Here is a 23,808-nt window from a genome sequence, read left to right on the forward strand (position 1 = left end):
TTTCTGGAAGAGAATAATGGCTAGAAAGACTGGAAATTGAAACAGGAATGTTATTGGTAGCAATAGAAGAGGAAACTTATTTTACAAGCATATATCTCACCTCAAAGTCTCCTGTTATCTACTAGCATCTAGTAAGCCTGACAAACTGTATGTACTGTGTACTGTTGATGTTTTGGTTATATGAATATTTCATTTGTTTATTATATGGTCATAGACCTGTTCAATTGGTTATATGTTAAATCATTAGGTATGTTTAGGACAAAAATGAAATAAAAACATGCATATATTTAAACAAACCTCCTCCCCTCCTTTCGGTTCAGTTCTGTTGCCATATGCCAGAGTTGGGCAATGTTTTTTTCCTGTCAGCCAAAGTCGCTCATGGGTAATCTGTCAGGGGCTGCATATTGGTGGTGAGGGAAGCTGAAGCCAGTGGTAGGAAGGCCTAGAGCCAAAAGTGGGTGGGTCACCCCTTTTCTCTTTCTCTCTTTTCACTCCTTTCCTATCACCCCCTTTCTTTGTCTCCCTCTTCCTTCCTGCCCAGTGGGCTGCCAGTAAGAACTGAAAAACTGAGAGGGAAGGCACTGTGCACAAAAAACACCAGGAAGGAAAAGATCCCAACGTGCCACTGAATATTGTCTATAATAATTGTTTATTCATTGTGCAAATCTCTAAAATGCTCTGCTCTATGCATTTTGAGACAAAATCTCTTCTTCAGGAGCAATTAATCTCTTGGTCAAGTCTGCTTCTGTTTGTAGGTCTGGTTAAGACTGAACTTCTTATGCTTGACAAGATTAAACAAGATTAGATTACACAGCTGCAGTTTATAGGGATGTACGAAAGTCACTTACCTTTTCGAAGGGTGACATTCGTGGTGGGGGGGGAGGTGCTCCATCCCTCCCCCTGAAATTCTGGCCGGGGGGGGAGGCGCTCCATCCCTCCCCCCCGAAATTCTGGCCGGCCGGCTCCGCCAGTGGCTGGATATCCGGCTGCTGGCTAGCAGGGACGCAAAGGGCGGCGGCCATAGCCGCCGCCGTTTGCATCCCTGCAGTCAGCCGTGATAGTAAACGTATCATTTTACGTGATATGTAAAATGTTTACATAGCCTATCATGGCTGATTTAAAAGAAAAAACAAACATGCGTACGCAAATGGTGGCGCCAATGGGCGCCGCCATTTGCGTTCCTTATTTTCGCCGTCTTAGTCTACGTAAATGTTTACGTAGACTAAGACATGCCAAAATAAGGAATGCAAATGGCGGCGCCCATTGGCGCCACCATTTGCGTACGCGCGTTTTTTTCCTTTTAAATCAGCTGTGATAGGCTACGTAAACATTTACGTAGCCTATCACGGTGTTTTTTAAAAATCTAGCCGTGATAGGCTACGTAAATCTTCACGTAGCCTATCACTTTTTTTGTTTTGTTTTGTTTTTAACTGGAAATGGCGGCGGCAGCGGCAGCTGGTCAGAAGACCGGCCGCCACCGCCGCCGGAGCCGCCAGGAAGATCCGCCCAAGGTAAGTCCCGTCCTGGGGGGGGCAGGGGGCAGACCGTTCCGCCACCGATTTTTGGGGGCCGAATGCGCTGGCATTCGGCCTCCCTGAGATTCATGGCGAAATTCTCTAACATCCTAGTTTTACAGAAAGCAGAAGCATAAGAAGTTCAATCTTAACCAGACCCTTCACCGCTGAAAGAACAGACTAGTTCCTACGAAAGAGAAGGAGGCTTGACCAAGAGATTAATTGGTTCTGAAGAAGAGACTTTGTCTCGAAATACATAGAGCAGAGCATTTTAGAGATTTGCACAATGAATAAACAATTATTATAGACCATACTCAGTGGTGCTTTGGGATCTTCTCTTCCCTAGAGTTTTCTGCCAGTAAGAATGTAAGAGAATTTTGTTTTACTTGCAAAACATGCAAGCTCTGAATGTGAGTGTGAGCACATGTCCGCCAAAAATATTTGCAAATTGTCAAACACACATTTGTGTTTGTCCCTATCTATCTATCTATCTATCTATCTATCTATCTATCTATCTATCAAATTTCTTGGCCGCTTTTCAGGGCAGAAGTCCTCCCAAGGCAGGAGCAATAAAATACGTAAAAACAGTTAAAATATTAAAAGCAAAAACATAAACACAAGAAAATAGCAATAAAAGCAATAATAAAAGCTAACAATAAAACCAATAACAACAGCAAAAACAGCAGTCATATCAAGAGAAGGTCATGGTAAAAAAATACATTTTCAAGGCCTTCTTAAAAGCCTGCAATGATGGAGCATGGCGGACCTCCGATGGCAACTTGTTCCAAAGGTGTGGTGCCACTGTAAAGAAGGCCCTCTCACATGTGGTCACCCACCTAATTGCTCTCATGGGAGGGCAAATGAGAAGGGCCTCTCTTTCTGATGTTAAAGTGCGGGCAGGCTGATATTCCCAATTCTCATTCCCAATTCAATTTGAGCAAAGTTCCTAATTCGTGCAAATTTTCTCAATAGATTGAATCAGCCCTGCTCTGGTCTATGGAGGAAATGTGCGCAAATTAGGAAATCTGTGCAAATTTGGGGAGATTTGTGCAAATCTCCCATTTGATCACTGCTTGATTTGTGCAAGTTTCCCATTTGTGCAAAGTGAGCAATGGCTGCAAACACAAATGGGAATTGGGCATGAGATGAGCGGCGAGACGATGTTTGCAGAAACCTAGCAATCTTGAACATCTCTCATTCGCCCATTCCTAGTTGCCAGGGAAGGGATAGATGGCTCTTGCCAGAGGTCTGAACTGGTTGCATGCAGGAGTTTTTTGAAATTAGGCTGTGGGGGGCAGGTTGCAGTCAGATTAAATGAGGACAAGCAAAGCTGAGGGAAGTCAGAGCAAAGAAAAGAGAAGGATGCCACAAATCAGCAACGGCTAGGGAGACAAAAGAATGCTGCCCAGCATCAGAAAATCAGAAAATGTGCATGTTTGGCACAGTGAGTATCCCTCCTGACACCTGATAACTGGTTCAGCTGCATCAAATGTGCTGATTTTAAAGGAAACATCAAGATGAGTGAATATCACGTAAAGCCAAGAAATGGCTCATAGTATGGAGAAGCATAAGCCAAAGGTGAAAGCCACTCTCATGAGATATGGTGCTATGCCGCAAAGGATTTCTGAATGTTTAACTTCAATAGGTTTCCAAAATAATCATTGGCCGCATTTTCACACTGGCATGTCACACAGTTGTACAACTTTCCTGCCGGACTCAGCCAATGTCTCACGGCTAGCATTTTCAGAATGGGAAATACGCAGGGTGCACTAGCAAAGCTAGGAGATCCATAGCTTTGTTGTCAACTTGGACAGACAGCACCATACTAATCAAATACACATAACTGGCGAGTAAATGCGAGTACAAGGAACAAATTCAGTGCAGAGCAGTATCCTATATGTACTGTTAGAAAACAGGCACTCAATCTATTAAATACCCATTAGTGCCATTTTGGTTTATACAGTATGTTGATCAAGCATTCTAATGTAAAATCTATTATATTTCATCCAATATAAAATAATACATCTCAGTGTGTTTCACTGGCCATCAGAAGAGTTCAGCCTCTGCTCTAATTATCACCAGTAAAACCCCTGCTAACACCCTCCTTGTCCCACGCAAGTCCCAACACCTCCATTACCTGTCATGTCCCTAGGTGGCAAGTCTGGCTCCCCACTGCTTCAGGCCTCATCAAACACGAGCCTGTCTGTCTGATGAGGCGAGCAGCAGCTGGCACCAGACCCCAGACCTGTTTTCTAGACAGCAGGGAATGTTTATTCAATACAGAGGGGCTGAAACGGCAAAACAAAGTGAATCTCTCGCCTCCCTCCAGCTCCCTCAATCACTCTCGTGTTTCTCTCATTAAAGACACACCAGGTCGTCCAGTACAAATTAACCTACAGTGTACTCTGGTTCAGAAAGTGGGCCTAGAATGGAGACTTTTCTAGATTTAATAAAAGGGAGACATCCTGTTTATGCTCCAGCCTGGTGTGTATCCGAGTGACACCTGATTAGGTAAAGTAGAGTCATTTCCAAAATGGGAGGCACAGCAGGGAAGTATATATCTGGCCCTGCCATAGCTTTAAGTCTGTACAGGGAAACCCAGCAAGCAAATAGCAGCTTTAGGCTTCCTCTGAGGGGCAGAGAAAAGATTATGCATTCCTTCTGCACCAATACCTTTTGCTGCCTTTTCCTGCCACAGCCCCAGGCCACAGATGGGTTTCATCTCATTGAGTGTACAGTGATTCTGCCCTGTCCCTTGCAACTGTAACAGCTGCCTCAGCTGAGATCCTTCCTTCAGGATGCATGAAAACATCAGAAAGCTTTCCATATCATTTTCAAGCAGATCTCCAGGGAACCACAAGCACACTCAGAGAGAAAGAAGCACCATAAAAACTGGCTCATTTTGTTAAAGTATCTTGTTTTCAAGCAAGGTTTGGTTTTTGACTATGGGATACTCAGAATCACAAAGTACTTTAAGATCATGCCAAGTGCTTGTCTATGTAAGTGAGCACCCATGAATATTCCTGGATCTATCAATTGGCAAAAACAACCAACCAAGGGGGTGTCTCCACGGTCAACTTGCTACGTACTGGCTCCGTTTCAAGGTCGTTCGGGGCACGTGACGTCATGGCCATCCCGCAACCACCCTGGAGCTTTTCATGGAAAACCTGGATTTACCAAGACTACTTTAAGTCCAATTCTTTTCCTTAAGTCAGGTTATCCATGGTATAGTTGTTGTTTGCCCTAACCCCCGCACTTCCCTCAGGTATGCTAGCACTGCCCAGGGTATGCCTTTCGCCATGACCCCAATCAAGGGGTGTTTCTTGTCCCTGTGTTTCCCGTCCTGTGTTTTCCAGCACTAGGGATGTACGAAAGTCCCCTTACCTGGCTCTGCCAGGTTCCGCTGGGTGGGGGAGGCGCTCCGTCCTTCCCCCCGGAATCCTGGCCGGTCGGCTCTGCTCCACGGGGATTCCGCAGAGCCGCCAGCCGGCTCCGCCAACAGTCAGACATCCAGCCGCTGGCTAGCAGGGACGCAAACTGCGGCGGCTGTAGCCGCCACCGTTTACGTCCCTGTAGTCAGCCGTGATAGGCTACACAAAGACTTACATAGCCTATCACGTCTGGCTTAAAAAACAAAAAACGCACGTACGCAAATGGCGGTGGCTACGGCCGCTGCCATTTGCTTTCCTTATTTTTGGCCGTATTAGACTATGTAAATATTTACGTAGCCTAAGACGGCGAAAATAAGGGGCAATGCAAATAGCGTCCGCTACGCTATTTGCGTTCCCCTTATTTTCGCCATCTTAGTCTTCATAAATATTTATGTAGACTGAGACGGCTAAAAATAAGGAACGCAAATGGCGGTGGCCATAGCCACCGCCATTTGCGTACGCGTTTTTTTTTTTTTAAGCCAGACGTGATAGGCTATGTAAGTCTTTACGTAGCCTATCACGTCTTGTAAAAAAAAAAAAACCTGACAAGACTGCAAATGGCGGCAGCGGCAGCCAGTCGGAAGACCAGCCGCCGCCGCCACCACCACCGGAGCCGCTGCCGCCCGGAAGGTCCGCCCCAGGTAAGTCTCGTCCCGGGGGGGATCCGCGGGGGGGCAGGGGGTGGCAGGCCTTTCCGCCACAGATTTCAGGGGGCCGAATGCACTGGCATTCAGCCTCACCGAGATCCATGGTGAATTCTCTGCCATCCTTACCCAGCACAAACCAATTAGTGTCTTCTCAGAAGTAGCTCCCACTGTGGTCAATGAGGCTTGTCCCCTGAATGTGCACTTCAGAATTTACAGAAATCCCCCTCAAGTGAAATAGCACTTTTGAAGTACTAATTCCCTAAAGGCTATAAAGCGCTATCTTGAAGCTGCAATTCTCTGTTGTTTGGTTGATTGCCCTTCAGAAGTAACTAATTCACACTTTCGATCGCATGCAGCACCAGGTTAGAAAGGGGGCTGCTTTCCCATCCCTGCCTTTCCAACCACAAACATATGTGTCTACTCAGAAGTAACTCCCATTGTGTTCAATGAGGCTTGTCTTTGATGTTTATTTCCTTTTGGGGGGAAGTAATTAATTCGCAGCTTCACTCCTTTGCAACATTGGGAGTTTCAGGGGAAAGGAGAAAAGAGATTAGAAAGAGGACTGTTTGGAGCCAGGGTGCTTCAAGTATTCACAGGGTTAAGTCTCCTAAAGGCTCTGAAGTGCTTCGCCAGCTGTAAGGGAGTAGTTAAGGTGGAGCTTTACTCCACTGCAGCATCAGGAGCTTTAACATCTACAGCTGTGTTCAGCTGTGTTTCTGTGATGTTTCGTGCTGTAAGGAAGTAATTAATATGGGGGGGGAGAAGGAGAGTGCTTTTGTCAAGACGTAGAAGGAAACCTCCCAGGATTTTATAGGAGAAAGGGGGGGAGAGGTTGGGGGGGAGCCTCCCTTATTGGTTGAGCAGTCCCTGCCCGTCAGATGACGTTCACTCCAACCCCCCCCCCCCCGAAGTATGTTCTATGAAGTGACTTATGCTGGTGTGGTGCACTCACTTCTGGAGCCCTGCACAGACCAAAGCTGATTCCTAGGAAAATCTGGATAATCCTCCATTCGCTTCTCCTTCTGCTGTCATGGAGAAACCCCTTAAGACTCAACCACCCAATGGTTGCGAGTCATGAGTTTTCATAAGCTAACAAGCATGGACAGCGTTTGGCTGGGGTATCTCAAAGAAACGCGAAGCATGATGTTGAAGGGAAATGGCAGTTCTTCAGTTGAGTGTGTACTTTTCCCATAATCAAAAGTGATCCCAGTGTATGGCGAATGACAGTGCACCCTTAGGGATGTCATGGAAGTCTGGGAAGAGGGCGGAGTCTGGTGGACATCCCCCCACTCGGCCCCCTGGATGCCATTCCATGGACCTCTGTGCTTGCCCGACCTGGTGTGCACGCAGTCAGGCAAGCTCGGGGATCCCTGCTTACCCATGAGCTGCCATTTTGCAGAAAAACACTGGTAAGCTTTTTACATAAATGGCCATTTCTTCCAAAAAGGCAGCCATAAATAGCACCATTTACACAAAATTGCAGGCATAAGTGGTCTGCTTAGACCATTTACACTTGCAATTTTATGTAAATGGCGCTTACCCATTACCCGTGTTTGCTTACAAATTACCCATGTTTTTCTGCAAAATGGTGGCTCGTGGGTAAGCGGGACGCTGCATGCTGCTTGCATATGTTCAACAGCTCACGCCATGTGCTGAGCAGGGTCAGGTGGCTGGCGGGGTTCCAGCAAGTGGTGTGTGAGGCAATGGTGGGTGAGTTCGGCCATCCCTACGCACCAGTGTTTAGATGAGACACAGTGCTTTTCAAGAAGCTTGAACAACAACTCCAACCCAAGGGGGGGATGTGTTTAATGCCCCTGGTATCAGGGTTGGCCTGCACACTTACTCAAGAATGTAAAATCTACATTCAAGCCAGTATCTCAGTGATCTAAAGAAGCAGTAACCAACTGAGCATTAAACTGGTTAAATCCCCAGTTATAACTGGTAAATGAATATAGATGGAGCAGAATATTCCTAAGCCCGCAAGGGGAACACAATGGGCCAGTTTGCATGACACAACAGCCTATCACAGGTTAACTTATCTGCGAGGAGCTATGGTGTGTGCCGTCTGCCATTATGAATATGCAAGCCCCAGCTAGGGGTTGCCATGGTTTGTCATGTCATCTGAACCCGAGCGGTGCGGATTATTTGACGGTTAAACAACCCTCTCATCACCTTAAATACCTGAGAGAGCTCCTTCTCCCTTACCAACCTGCCTGATCACTGAGGTCATTGGAGGGCTTGCTCCAGGTGGTTCCACATGGACTTATGGCCCGATTGGAGTCCACCAGGAGAAGAACCTTCAGCATGGCAGTCCCCTTTCTTTGGAATACCCTGCCCCTGGAGGTCAGGCAGACACCAACACTGTGCTGTTTCCGATGCCTCCTGAAAACAGCACTGTTCCAAGAGGCATTCCTTAATTGAGGAGGTACGGTTTTAATTGGTATTGTGTTTTTAAACAAGTATAATTTTAATGTGGTATTTTAATCTTTTTATTCTTTTACTGTTTTATTTTTTGTGTTCACTACTCCGAAATAAATAGATAAATCAGACCATGGTGGGCTATCATGTTGTCTGAACCAGGTCAGTATCTCTGAGGGCACATACTCAAGATCACATAATGCAGGTTAATTACTTAACCATCCTTAAAAAGAATTACAGTATGCTGCTACAAGTCAGGTTCAACCTCCTGACATACCCTAGTCTGTCCAGCTGTTTTGGGAGCTCTAAGCCCTTCTGCCAAGGACCTCTCCCTTCCGGCTCTTGGGAAAAATAAAAATGCAGTTTGGATTTTCTTGCTCAAACTCCAGAAACAGAGAACAAGAAAAACCTTGTGAAAATCCTAGCAGCAAAAGCAGCTGTGCAGTCCTTCATGTGGAGATGGGCTTACTGAGAAAGTCCCCTTTTAAAACAACATAGCCAAATGTCCAAATATAAAAGTGGAGTTTCTTTGGAGGGATAAGGAAAAGGCAAAGAACAACGGAAGGCAAAAATCACACATAGAAAATTCCAAATACAATCAATAAAGCTCATCAATCTTAGCTAGTTACATGTTACCTACTTCAGTAGTCTTGGGTTTCAGAGCATGTGAAGAGTTCCTTGCAGAAATGATGGTCTGAGAAACAGCTTCTTGGCCTCCCAATTAGATGTTGTTAGGAAGATGGCAGAGAGTGAGCAAACTCTCACTTTTCAGTAAAAGCCAGTCCCTGACTATTGTTTTGTCTAAAAGTGTGCTGCCCTCCATTTCTGATGTTAATGGTCTAGCCAGCAAATCAGAAAATTACTTAGTGGCAGGACTCCCCTTCTGACAACCCTACAGTTGAACTATAAAAGAGCTACCCAGTTCTAACTGGACAAATCATTTTGTGAAAGACCATACATTTTGAATGCATGTGGGGAAACAAAAAGATGTAATCTGGGCTAAACAGGTGTCCCAGCATGGTGCCAGCTAACCAGATGCTCTAGAGGGCACTGTTGTGCTACATCAGAATATAGCGGTTGATTTGTCACAAAAGTACATCCTTAATCTGAAGAGCAGTTTCCTCCAACCTGGTGTCCTCCAAAAGTTTTAGACTACAACTCTCAGGATTCCTGACCATTGGACATGGTGGCTGGAGCTGATGGGAGTTGAAGTCCACAACATCTGGAGGTTGGGGAAGGTTGCTGAAGAGTTTGATTCTGAACAGCTTTAGTAATTGTGTATGCAGAAGCAGTATATGGTATTTACTCCCAGTCAAGCATCTGGAGTAAAGGTTGTGAACTTGCATATGCAATCTGAGAGAATCTCCTCTATGAAATGTCTAGACTCCATGCAATACCTGCTAAACGGATGCATGGAAAGAACAAAAGGGCTCGGCGTTCCACAGACGCAAGTCACAAAATGTAAGTGCTCCATCTCTTATCACACACAACTGTTATCGCTGACAATGAGAAATTCAGTGAAATGGATTCTGCACATTGGACTACTGGTTAGGAGACTTGGACAAAGAGCTTTAATTTCGGAAGTAAAACACAAGCTCGCAAAGTTCACAAGATATATTCCCAATTTCCTATGATTCCAGAGCAGGAGAATAGGTCATCAACCTTTATTCTTTTTGGTAGGTTTCCCCTTTTAGCTAAAAATGTCAGCAGAGTGACCTACGATTATCTTGCTTTGAATTCTGATTGGTGCAGGGTCATCTTCATTACTGAGAATGAATGAAGGAACCATGATTGGTTAATGCTGGCATGTTCCACTACTGCAATGGCAGAACATGCCATTTCACAGGCCATTTTGCCTGCCTGGGGTCGAGCTTTGAAGCTATTCTAGTCAGCAGCAAGAGAAGTCACATACAAAACCCCCCATGCTTGTCATTTACCCGGACATGTGAGTATTCTTCAGAATAAAGAACATTACTCCATAGCTTTTCATCACTTTTTTGTGCTTTTCTCAGTTGGATTTTCAAGCGTCCTTATGTTCTCTCAAAAGAGAGGCACTCAGGGGATAAATAAAAATCAAGATCAAGAACAGGTAGTTTGCTACATTACCACAAGAAAAGTAGATATAAAACAGAGGGAGTTAAAGCACTATTTTACAAGCATCTACAGCATGAAAGATGGGTGTACTTTGAGCAATGGAAAGGGTTTCAGTCAGAAGGAAAGGTCAGGAGCTCTATTTTGAGGACCAGATCAGATACGAAAAGCAGCTATATTAGGAACAGAAAGGGTTCATTGGTACCAATGCAGAATTACAGGAATGTAGAAAATATACTGCCTTCCTGAATCCTGCCCACTTCCTTATTCTACCAAACAATTCAGCACCAGGGCTTCATCCAGAAGCACACCCTTTGGAAATCAACAGATGGCTCCTACAAACAGGCAGAAGAAGGGATTTGCTTTTGTATGACTGACAATCAGGCCTGATTTCCAGGGTCTTCAAGAAGCAAATTAAAAAAGCTTTACAGCAGCCTTCGCCAACCTGGTGGCCTCCAGATGTTTTGGACTACAATTCCCAGAATCCCTGACCATTGGCCATGCTGGCTGGGGCTGCTGGGAGTCAAGGTCCAAATCTTTGCAGGGGAAGTCCTGCTACACAGTTTTATAACTTCATTACCATAAGGACATTTAAGTCTCCAACTTCTTGTGTCAGGTAAACAGCCATATTTCTTTCACGGTAAGCAACGGATTTTCCAGACAATAAAGGCTGCAATCCTAAACACATTTTCCAGCGAGCAAACCCATTGCACACAGTGGCATGAGTAAACATGCATAGTATTGTGTGCTGCACAATTCCTGCATTTTAATCTTAGTGAGGCATTTTCACTAGCACAATTTCCTATCTGCACGCTATGAATTGATTGCTATGGCAGTAGGCATGGCGGGAGTAAGGGGACATTAGTAATGCTGTGGGGATAGCTGTTGTCCTTTCCCCTAGCTTTTAAAAATTTAATGGAGATGTGCGCTCCAAAACTAGAGAGGAGGCATGCACAGAGTGGCTGACTGCCGCAAAAATAAACTTTTCCTGCAACAGATGGACCAGCTGGAGTTTTCTTGTTCATGAACAACAACTAAATAGTGTATTCCCTGCATACGTGCATGCATGTATCCATACACGTGTACACGCAAATCTGAAAAATAATAAATAGCAGGTGAGATAGTGGGATATACAGCAAACAGCATAAACAAGCTTCTTCCTTAGAATCTGGTAGTTCACCAAAGAACTTTACCAGATAGCTGAGTATTGGCAGTGTACAAAGCTAGCTTCCAAATGCAGAGTTTTGAAATGTTGAAATATTACAGTAAAATTTTATGTGCCAGGGCAAGAAAAGATTGATTCATCAAAGAAATTGGTTTGGTTTAAGGTTATGCTCTAGAATTAGGTGCAGATTTGATACATATCAATATTTAGCAGACCTATGGAAATATGGATATTTTACTAAAGCTCTTGACTGCATCTATCTTGGACCGCACCTCTTAACTGACTAAGCTGCATATTCAGACTCCCTTTCAGCAGCAAGACTAAGTTGGGATACCACCATACTTTATCTCTCCAGACTCCAACATCCGAGCTGCCCCACATAGGATGCAATACGCCTTTATCTTCGCACACTGTTATTTGGAAATTGCAGTAGCGAATCTCAGCATATTGTGAAGTTGCTCTTTGACAAAGCACCTTCATTATAAGAGGCTCCCTTGTGTACTCTACTGCTAAAATTGTTATTATTTGTTAAGTACTGATGATGTGCTCTGCGCTGTATGAGAAACTAATATTGAGACAGAACCTTCCCTGGAGAGAGAGCCATTGCAAAGAAAGGCACGAAGGATTATACTCTGTGTGACCCAGAGAATAGAGGTGTTCTGATATTTTCAAATGGTTCTGTCTTCTATATAAAGTAAATAATCCTTTACTTCCACGCATCAGTCTAACCCATTAACTGTCACAATGTGCTCTGACTCCATTAAAAGCACCAACCTTAAAATCCTCATCTTTGCACATCACTTTAGTGAAGTGTGCATTATCCCCAGTAAGAAAGTAAAACAGAAATAAAAGGACCCTGTAAAACTGTTATGTTCTAGAAGCCTATGAATACGATTGTCACACTGTAAACTTCAAATTCAGTGTTACACAATCATGTTGGAGAAAAGACCAGCACCCCAACTTAAGGCCTCAGGACCAGCATGTTGTCCAATATATGTGCTATTAGGGATGTATGAGAATTTTGTTCCTGTTCGCAAATCATGAGAACATGTCCTGTTTGCAACCCCGAATGCGAGCAGGAGTGAAATTTTTGGGAATTTTTTGCAATTTCCCGAACTTGCATTCATGTTCAAAAGTGTTCACTTGCACAATCTCCCCACCTCAATTTTCACACTTTAGCTTATGCAGGTGGGGGAGTCTGCATTTTGGGTGCACACTTTAAAAAATGCACATCAGGGGGGAAAAGACACTTAAGTCCGGGAATGCAAACAAATTGAAACGAGCTTTGAGAAGGAATTCAGAAAACCTTAAAGAGCTCGAACATTGCCCATCTGTATCTGCTATTTCTAATGACCATCCATGCCCCAAGCCCAGATGTCATGTTTCTGTATGGGTACTGTCCACGCACGCATGTTTTCCAGCATGTTTCATTATTTTGTTTTGCTGTGGTTATGCATATACAAACACAGGGAAACATGGAATGTGTTGCATGGGTGCTTTGGACCTCCAATAACTTTCTGCTTTCTAGGTTCAGGGTGTGTACCAAAACCTGATCCCAAATATTCCAATGTGATGTTAGTCAATAATCAAACCAAAGAGATCAATTTAAATTGGACTAAAGTTCTAAAGATGCCAATAGCCATATCAGAATAAACATTGAAAGCAACTCGATTTGTACAAATAGAAGTGTAATATATAATAAGTTCAAATGGTCAAACATAGACAAATATAAAATATATGAATTCAACAGCTGGAGAACTTCTTAATGAAAATTACTATGACTTCTCTTAGCATTACCAAATAAGGATTTCAAAGTTAAATTTGAATGAACAAGAATGAGGATCCCAACTTAAAGTAAAAGATCAAAACATATTGTATTTGTTTGGCTAGAACCAAGGCTGCGCATGACGAGTTCAGCTATATTTTTAACCGAGTTCAAAGGAAAACTCCACAGTTATAGCTTATTAAAGGTTAAACCACAGTAACTGCCCCAAATAACTTGAAACTGGTTTGGGAACCCCCACACCATTGCCTTTGAGACTCTGGGATAGCGTATGCCTCAAGAGATGAAAAAGGTTTCTAATATTAACTTTCTATTCTCATCTTAGGCTTGACATTTGGTCTTTTACGTGCATAGGTCAAACACCATTCCCAACCACAGCTGCTAAAGGTGCTGTCAAGGTGTCTGTGTGAGCTAGATGGGGTGATGATGTTACATTTCCTTTTGAGTGGGAGTAACTCATCTAGTAACTCATCACCCCCTTCATGGATCACTGCCTTGTTGTGGCGAAGGGGCTTGCGTAACTCAGTGAAGCCATAAGCTATGCCGTGCAGGGCCACCCAAGACGGACAGGTCATGGCAAAGAGTTCTGACAAAATGTGGTCCACTGGAGAAGGAAATGGCAACCCACTCCAGTATTCCTGCCAAAAAACCCCCATGGAACGTATCACACAGCTAAAAGAGATGACGCCGGAAGATAAGCCCCTCAGGTCGGAAGGTGTCCAATATACTACTGGGGAGAACAGAGGGAATTTCCAAGTAGCGCCAGAAAGAGTGAAGCGGCTGGGTCAAAGCTGAAAGGACACTCAGCTGTGGATGTGTCTGGTGGTGAAAAGAAAGTCTGATGCTGTAAAGAACAATATTGTTTAGGAACCTGGAATGTAAGATCAATGAATCAAGGTAAGCTGGAGGTGGTCAAACATGAGATGGCAAGATTGAACATCGACATCTTGGGAAGCAGCGAACTAAAATGGACAAGCATGGGTGAATGTAATTCAGGTGACCATTATATCTACTACTGTGGGCAAGAATCCCTTAGAAGAAATGGAGTAGCACTCATAGTCAACAAAAGGGTGGGAAAAGCAGTACTGGGGTACAATCTCAAAAATGACAGAATTATCTCAGTACGAATCCAAGGCAAACCATTCAACATCACAGTAATTCAAGTCTATGCCCCAACCACTGAGGCCGAAGAAGCTGAGGTTGATCGGTTCTATGAAGACCTACAACACCTTCTAGAACTAACACCAAAAAAAGATGTCCTCTTCATCATAGGGGATTGGAATGCTAAAGTAGGAAGTCAAGAAATCACCGGGATAACAGGCAAGCATGGCCTTGGTGTACAAAATGAAGCAGGACAAAGGCTAATAGAGTTTTGCCAAGAGAACACGCTGATCATAGCAAACACTCTTTTCCAACAGCACAAGAGGTGACTCTACACATGGACATCACCAGATGGTCAATATCGAAATCAGATTGATTATGTCCTTTGCAGCCAAAGATGGAGAAGCTCCATACAGTCAGTAAAAACAAGACCTGGAGCTGACTGTGGCTCAGATCATGAGCTTCTTGTTGCAAAATTTCGGCTTAAATTGAAGAACATAGGGAAAACCACTAAACCATTCAGGTATGACCTCAATCATATCCCTTATGAATATACAGTGGAGGTGAGAAATAGATTTCAGGGATTAGACCTGATAGACAAGAGTGCCTGAGGAACTATGGACGAAGGTCCGTAACACTGTTCAGGAGGCAGCAACTCAATCCATCCCAAAGAAAAAGAAATGCAAGAAAGCAAAGTGGCTGTCTGATGAGGCTTTACAAGTAGCTGAGGAAAGAAGGGAAGCGAAAAGCAAAGGAGAAAGGGGAAGATATACCCAACTGAATGCAGAGTTCCAGAGAATAGCAAGGAGAGACAAGAAGGCCTTCTTAAATGAACAATGCAAAGAAATTGAGGAAAACAATAGAATGGGAAAGACTAGAGATCTCTTCAAGAAAATCGGAGATATCAAGGGAACGTTTTGTGCAAAGACGGGCATGATAAAGGACAAAGAAAGCAGGGACCTAACAGAAGCAGATGAGATTAAGAAGAGGTGGAAAGAATACACAGAAGAACTATACAGGAAAGATCTGAATGTCCCTGATAGCCATGAGAGTGCGGTCACAGAACTTGAGCTGGATATCCTAGAGAGTGAAGTCAAGTGGGCCTTTGGAAGCATTACTAAGAACAAAGCTAGCGGAGATGACAGCATTCCAGCTGAGCTACTTAAAATCCTAAAAGATGATGCTGTTAAAGTGCTGCACTCAATATGCCAACAAATTTGGAACACTCAACAGTGGCCACAAGACTGGAAAAGGTCAGTTTACATTCCAATTCCAAAGAAGGGCAATGCCAAAGAGTGTTCAAACTACCGTACAATTGCGCTCATTTCACATGCCAGCAAGGTTATGCTTGTAATCCTACAAGCTAGGCTTCAGCAGCATGTGAACTGAGAACTACCCCAAGTACAAGCTCGGTTTCGAAGAGGCAGAGGAACTAGAGATCAAATTGCCAACATTCGCTGGATCACGGAGAATGCAAGAGAATTCCAGAAAAACATCTATTTCTGCTTCATTGACTACGCTAAAGCCTTTGATTGTGTGGATCACAACAAACTGTGGCAAATTCTTAAAGTGATGGGAGTACCAGACCACCTTAACTGTCTCCTGAGAAACCTGTACGAGGGTCAAGAAGCAACAGTAAGAACCAGACATGGAACAACCGATTGGTTCAAAATTGGGAAAGGAGTACAACAAGGCTGCATATTGTCACCCTGCTTATTTAACTTATATGCAGAGTACATCATGAGAAATGCCGGGTTGGATGAATCACAGGTCGGAATTAAGATTGCCGGGAGAATTATCAACAACCTCAGATACGCAGACGATACCACCCTCATGGCAGTAAGCAAAAAGGATCTCAAGAGCCTCCTGTTGAGGGTGAAAGTGGAGAGTGCAAAAGCTGGTTTGAAACTCAACATTAAAAAAACGAAGATCATGGCATCTGGCCCCATCACTTCCTGGCATATAGAAGGGAAAGAAATGGAAGCAGTGACAGATTTTATTTTCTTGGGCTCCAAGATCACTGCAGACAGTGACTGTAGCCATGAAATTAAAAGACGCTTGCTCCTTGGGAGGAAAGCTATGGCAAACCTAGACAGCATAGTAAGAAGCAGAGACATCACCTTGTCGACAAAGGTCCGTATGATCAAAGCTATGGTTTTCCCAGTAGCAACGTATGGCTGTGAGAGCTGGACTATAAGGACGGCTGAGCGCCGAAGAATTGATGCTTTCAAACTGTGGTGCTGGAGAAGACTCGTATGAGTCCCCTGGACTGCAAGGAGGTCCAATCAGTCAATCCTAAAGGAAATCAACCCTGAGTGCTCATTGGAAGGACAGATGCTAAAGCTGAAGCTCAAATATTTTGGCCACCAAATGCGAAGAGAAAAGTCACTGGAAAAGACCCTGATGCTGGGAAGGATTGAAGGCAAAAGGAGAAGGGGACGGCAGAGGATGAGATGGCTAGATAGTATCACCGATGCAATGAATATGAACTTGAGCACACTTTGGGAGAGAGTGGAGGACAGGAAGGCCTGGCGTGCTATGGTCCATGGGGTCATGAAGAGTCGGACACAACTTAATGACTGAACAACAACAAACTCATCTAGCCATAAAGAGGAACTAAAAGTTTATTTCTAAGCACAGAATCATCTCTGATCTCCAGCCAACTCAAGGCAACAAATCAGCAATTATAATAACTATTCTAAACCCTAAAATGGCTGAAATAACCCATGGAAGCCACAAATGTAATCCCAGTGACCACCAGGAACAATAAGGTATGTAGGCAGAAAGGATGCCTCTTCTTTCGGAGGCATAATGGGCTAGTATGAGAGGCTTCTTTTTGCCATTGAGGCCCATGGGCCCCCTGAGAAACACAGATATAAATGCTTCAGGAACAATGTATGTTTGCATCATTCATGAAAAGTTATATCCAGTGCTGTTACTCTATTCACAGAAGGCTTTTTGATCCAGAGGAAGTTTCTTTGAATGTAAGTGGGAGGGGGGTATTTTTGCAAGCTCCCCGTTTCTGCGGCAGCCCCTCATGCTACCTCTCATGCTGTTCTGGAGGCTCCTCAACCATCTCGGACAGATGGGGGGGTGCAGGGGCCTGCAGAGGGAAGGGAGAATCAGCTAATATTGCCTCCCTTCCCTTTTGCATTCACCAAAAGCCTCTGCTTCTATCAAAGAGCCTTCTGTGAATAGAAGATCAGCACTGGGTAAAACGCAACACCTTTTTCTTCCTCACAGTTTTTTTTTCATTTTTGGCTCTCAGGGACTATTTTGGTTTAGAGAAAGGTGGAGAGGTAGCGAGGAGATAAATATTACTTTTATGCAGTAGGGATAATGGGAAAGGGATCGCAGCCCCTCCCCCCTGGAAAAAAGGCTTTCTCTGGCTTCTAGGCAGAATGGGTGCCTTTTACAGCAAGTATGAAATTTCATTTACAAAATAAGGTATGTTGTTGTTGTTCAGTCGTTCAGTCGTGTCCGACTCTTCGTGACCCCATGGACCATAGCACGCCAGGCCTTCCTGTCCTGCGCTCTCTCCCGGAGCGTGCTCAAGTTCATATTCATTGCATCGGTGATGCTATCTAGCCATCTCATCCTCTGCCGTCCCCTTCTCCTTTTGCCTTCAGTCTTTCCCAGCATCAGGGTCTTTTCCAGGGAGTTTTCTCTTCGCATTAGGTGGCCAAAATATTGGAGCTTCAGCTTCAGTATCTGTCCTTCCAATGAGCACTCAGGGTTGATTTCCTTTAGGATGGACTGATTTGACCTCCTTGCAGTCCAGGGGACTCGTAAGAGTCTTCTCCAGCACCACAGTTCGAAAGCATCAATTCTTCGGCGCTCAGCCTTCCTTATAGTCCAGCTCTCACAGCCATACATTACTACTGGGAAAACCATAGCTTTGATTAGACGGACCTTTGTCGGCAAGGTGATGTCTCTGCTTCTTACTATGCTGTCTAGGTTGGCCATAGCTTTCCTCCCAAGGAGCAAGCGTCTTTTAATTTCATGGCTACAGTCACCGTCTGCGGTGATCTTGGAGCCCAAGAAAGTAAAATCTGTCACTGCTTCCATTTCTTCCCCTTCTATATGCCAGGAAGTGATGGGGCCAGATGCCATGATCTTCGTTTTTTTAATGTTGATTTTCATACCAGCTTTTGCACTCTCCTCTTTCACCCTCAACAAGAGGCTCTTTAGATCCTCTTCACTTTCTGCCATTAGGGTGGTATCGTCTGCATATCGGAGGTTGTTGATAATTCTCCCAGCAATCTTAATTCCGACCTCTGATTCATCCAACCCGGCATTTCTCATGATGTACTCTGCATATAAGTTAAATAAGCAGGGTGACAATATGCAGCCTTGTCGTACTCCTTTCCCAATTTTGAACCACTCGGTTGTTCCATGTCTGGTTCTTACTGTTGCTTCTTGACCCTCGTACAGGTTTCTCAGCAGACAGGTAAGGTGGTCTGGTACTCACATCACTTTAAGAATTTGCCACAGTTTGTTGTGATCCACACAATCAAAGGCTTTAGCGTAGTCAATGAAGCAGAAATAGACATTTTTCTGGAATTCTCTTGCTTTCTCCATGATGCAGCGAATGTTGGCGATTTGATCTCTAGTTCCTCTGCCTCTTCTAAACCCAGCTTGTACTTCCGGTAGTTCTCAGTTCGTATACTGCTGAAGCCTAGCTTGTAGGATTTTGAGCATCAGCTTGCTGGCATGTGAAATGAGCGCAATGGTGCGGTAGTTTGATCACTCTTTGGCGTTGCCCTTCTTTGGAATTGGAATGTAAACTGACCTTTTCCAGTCTTGTGGCCACTGTTGAGTGTTCCAGATTTGTTGGCATATTGAATGCAGCACTTTAACAGCATCATCTTTTAGGATTTTAAATAGCTCGGCTGGAATACTGTCATCTCCGCTAGCTTTATTGTTACTAATGCTTCCTAAGGCCCACTTGACTTCACTCTCTAGGATGTCCGGCTCAAGTTCAGTGACCGCACTATCATGGCTATCAGGGACATTCAGATCTTTCCTGTATAGTTCTTCTGTGTATTCGTGCCACCTCTTCTTAATCTCATCTGCTTCTGTTAGGGCCCTGCCTTCTTTGTCCTTTATCATGCCCATCTTTGCACAAAACGTTCCCTTGAGATCTCCGATTTTCTTGAAGAGATCTCTAGTCTTTCCCATTCTGTTGTTTTCCTCGATTTCTTTGCATTGTTCACTTAAGAAGGCCTTCTTGTCTCTCCTTGCTATTCTCTGGAACTCTGCATTCAGTTGGGTATATCTTCCCCTTTCTCCCTTGCTTTTCGCTTCCCTTCTTTCGTGAGCTACTTGTAAAGCCTCATCAGACAGCCACTTTGCTTTCTTGCATTTCTTTTTCTTTGGGATGGATTTCGTTGCTGCCTCCTGAACAACGTTACGGACCTCCGTCCATAGTTCCTCAGGCACTCTGTCTATCAGGTCTAATCCCTGAAATCTATTCCTCACCTCCACTGTATATTCATCAGGGATATGATTTAGGTCATACCTGAACGGTTTAGTGGTTTTCCTGACGTTCTTCAATTTAAGCCGAAATTTTGCAAGAAGCAGCTCATGATCTGAGCCACAGTCAGCTCCAGGTCTTGTCTTTACTGACTGTATAGAGCTTCTCCATCTTTGGCTGCAAAGTACATAATCAATCTGATTTCGATATTGACCATCTGGTGATGTCTATGTGTAGAGTCGCCTCTTGTGCTGTTGGAAAAGAGTGTTTGCTATGATCAGCATGTTCTCTTGGCAAAACTCTATTAGCTTTTGTCCTGCTTCATTTTGTACACCAAGGCCATGCCTGCCTGTTATCCCGGTGATTTCTTGACTTCCTACTTTAGCATTCCAATCCCCTATGATGAAGAGGACGTCTTTTTTTGGTGTTAGTTCTAGAAGGTGTTGTAGGTCTTCATAGAACTGATCAACCTCAGCTTCTTCGGCCTCAGTGGTTGGGGCATAGACTTGAATTACTGTGATGTTGAATGGTTTGCCTTGGATTCGTACTGAGATCATTCTATCATTTTTAAGATTGTACCCCAGTACTGCTTTTCCCACCCTTTTGTTGACTATGAGTGCTCCTCCATTTCTTCTAAGGGATTCTTGCCCACAATAGTAGATATGATGGTCACCTGAATTAAATTCGCCCATGCCTGTCCATTTTAGTTCGCTGATTCCCAAGATGTCGATGTTCAATCTTGCCATCTCATGTTTGACCACCTCCAGCTTACCTTGATTCATTGATCTTACATTCCAGGTTCCTAAACAATATTGTTCTTTACAGCATCGGATTTTCTTTTCACCACCAGACACATCCACAGCTGAGTGTCCTTTCGGGTTTGGCCCAGCCGCTTCACTCTTTCTGGCGCTACTTGGAAATACCCTCTGCTCTTCCCCAGTAGCATATTGGACACCTTCCGACCTGAGGGGCTCATCTTCCGGCGTCATAACTTTTAGCCTTGTGATACGTTCCATGGGGTTTTCTTGGCAAGAATACTGGAGTGGGTTGCCATTTCCTTCTCCAGTGGACCACATTTTGTCAGAACTCTCTGCCATGACCTGTCCGTCTTGGGTGGCCCTGCACGGCATAGCTTATGGCTTCACTGAGTTACGCAAGCCCCTTCGCCACAACAAGGCAGTGATCCATGAAGGGGAAAATAAGGTATACATTTATTTATTTATTGCATTTATATCCTGCCTTTTTTCCTCTTGCAAGAAACCCAAGGCAGCTTACATTATCCTCCTCCTCTTCTCCATTTTATCCTCACAACAACAACCCTGTGAGGTAGATTGGGCTGAGAGTCTGTGACTGGCCCAAAGTCACCCAGTGAGCTTCCATGGCTGAGTGGGGGCTAGAACCCGGATCTCCCAACTCCTAGTCCAACACCTTCACCACTACACCACGCTGGCTCTCATATCACAAAGCCCATATCTCACGGCAATTAAGTTCAGTTTCTTAGTCTTAACCCAAACAAATCTCCCTGGCTTTTATGGCTAGCAACTGACTTAATTTCAAGAATTTGAGCTTATCTTAAACATAGGAATTAAAGCTGAGATGTTTAATGTTCCTGATCCTATGTCTGATTCTAAATTCCATGCTCAGAAAACACTCCTACCCACTTCCATGTCTACAAACAATACAAAATACCTTTCTATGGCTTAGCATATCTAGTACCATTTTCCTCCTCCCTGATTGTATCCTTTATTACTCCCTTTCATGCTCAAGAGTCCTTTTGTCCCACACATTTCTCCAGCAGAGTTTAATAATATTCCATTATTATTATGACAATTTGATGAAGGTCTTTTTGCAATATGAACAGCCAAAGACTTTCCAGTGCAGTTCCAGCCTGGAGAGCCCTCCAGTTTGCGATCCTTATTTGTTCAAAAGTGACGAGTCTGAAATTCCACTCATCTGAACTGTTGGCCTATAAATCCTACAATACCTGCTAATGACTACAAGATTTTGTTCCTATTACAGACCTATTCAGAAAGTGGAGCATGAGAATTCCAAGGGGAGGCAGCAGACTTTCTTAGCTCTCCATCATTTACAACATCAGACTTTAAAATGAGGACCAAACCATACAACTGGCTTCTGAGCACTGTAAAATGGGAAAAGAAGGGCCATGCTCTCAGTTCTAGTCTGTTTTGCAAATAGGAACTCCCAGTCTCCAAGGGGAGGTTGATGTGATCTCAGTCTAAATAGAACAGAAAACATTCCAGTTTTAAGTCTGCAATCTCATTGCCCAGTAGTCGGATTTTGGTGTTTAAGATGCGTCTTACCTGACGGACATCTAGCCGGTAACTAAGGATGGGATCAACAGCATCAGGCTCCTTCTGTGTCCACTGCAAGACATAGGAGTAGTTCTTGGATTGCTTCCTGGTAGGGTTAGGGGTATCATAGTAGAACTCTGGGTTGTAAGCTTTAGCTGAGAAGTGGAAAAGGTGTAGGGGATAGGGGGACAAGGAAAGAAGAGAGAGAGAAAAAACAGGGAGGAAACTTATTACAAAATGAGGTGGTGAGAACTGCAGGAATCTATGTCCCCAACTCAAATGCATTGATGTGTGAAGCTGATATGTAACTAATCCTATTTAGTAGGTGCTTCCTTGCATTTGAACTGTTTGTAAACCATGTTGTCGCCTTAATTTCCACTATCCAAACTTCTGGGTAGTCAGCTCTCAAATCCAGTGGCCCTAACAAAGCAGCAGCAAATGACACTGAACCTCTCAAGATAGGAATGTATTCAGATCTATGGGTGGAGCTACCTTTGATCCCTCTCTGGCTTGTTACAGCAGCTGAGACAAGACTGAAATGGTAGTGATCTTGTCATAGACTCTTGCCTCTTTTAGGGCATACTGCTCATTTTAGGGGAACGTTTTCCTTTGGAGCATAACAAATTTATCCCAAAGCAATTAAGGTATCTAAAACAGAAGACTCTGACTTCAGCTGGGAAAATAAACAGCATGAAGGGAAGCAGCAGCAGCCACTGAAGGGAAACAACAAAGTAGTACTTGGGAGAATGTGGATGGTTTAAAAAGTGGAGAGACTTTCCCTGCAATGTCAGTAGCCATTTACTTTTCTCAGTGCACAAATACAACTCAAACCGTCAGCTGAATTTAAAATGGGGATGTAGAAATGGGGCTGGACAGAATGAAAACTATCCCATCATTTCAACTGTCTAATGGCTTATTCACACATGATTTGACAGAGGAATTTACTACTAGTCCATTGCATGCTTTCCAGGGAATGCTGCACTATCTGAGGAGAGATGCATGTTCCTAAGCACATGGGGAGATGCAATGGATACAGGTTAGGGAACCACAGGTAGCTGTCACTGCTTAGTGTCTATCACATGTTTATGTCTCCCTTTCCAATGTTTGGAGAGTTCACTGATATACAAGCAGTGGAACCTAGACTGCATATAATGCGCGAATCAGCTACAACCTTTTGGGTAGATGATATATATTAGCAACTAATTCATATCCTAAAACCTTATCAAAAATTGCTCCTCCTGCCCACTGAATTCTAGAACGTCTGATGCATTAGTGGCCAACCTGCATCACAAGCGCCACCAATGGCATAATCATCTTGGATTTCTTGAATCCCTGGGCAGAAGGGCCTGTGGCCCTAGCTATTGCGTACAGCCATGACTAGGGGCAAAAGAGACATTAATTTAAATCTGGGGCTCTAGCAGCTATGGCTCCTCCCAATTGTACTCTAGAGTAGACACCTGATTTTGATCTTAAAAGCCTCCCTAACCCCTACACTAGGGCAGCAATCTGAATTGGGACCCTGCACCTACTCTAAAGTAAAAATGAAAAAATGACACAGGTGTAGGTGCAGATTTAAAGTAATGACTGCTTTGCCTCCTATACTCTTGCCTACATCTCTAGAGTTGCATTACTGCTTGTTCCTCAGCTCAACAGACGAGAGGCAAAGCCACTCAACTGTACAGATAGCTGCAAATACACAATAGTTTGCACTCCAGCCACGCTATCATTGGATTTATGGCACACTTGCCAAAAAGATTTGCCACCAATGTTCTAGTATAAGAAGAAGTGCCCAAATGCCATAAGAAAGTCACTCAAGTTCTGGATTCAAATCAATACCCACGTTTTAGCGGTGCTCCTTTTTTGGACTGTT

The 23,808-nt window shown here is 44.0% G+C and overlaps 1 protein-coding gene across 1 annotated transcript in view; it reads right to left on the reverse strand.

Annotated features, from left to right (window-relative positions):
* Positions 1–23,808, reverse strand: part of MDGA1 (MAM domain containing glycosylphosphatidylinositol anchor 1) — a 386,593-nt gene that overhangs the window by 120,717 nt on the left and 242,068 nt on the right. Inside the window, exon 10 of the mRNA XM_084832471.1 lies at positions 21,948–22,093. Coding sequence (XP_084688597.1) covers positions 21,948–22,093 — 146 coding nt within the window. The remainder of the gene's footprint in view (positions 1–21,947; positions 22,094–23,808) is intronic.

This window comes from Heloderma suspectum, chromosome 1 (genome assembly GCF_057233095.1).
Source record: "Heloderma suspectum isolate Gila_16-S chromosome 1, 16-S_ref, whole genome shotgun sequence".
NCBI lineage: Eukaryota > Metazoa > Chordata > Lepidosauria > Squamata > Helodermatidae > Heloderma > Heloderma suspectum.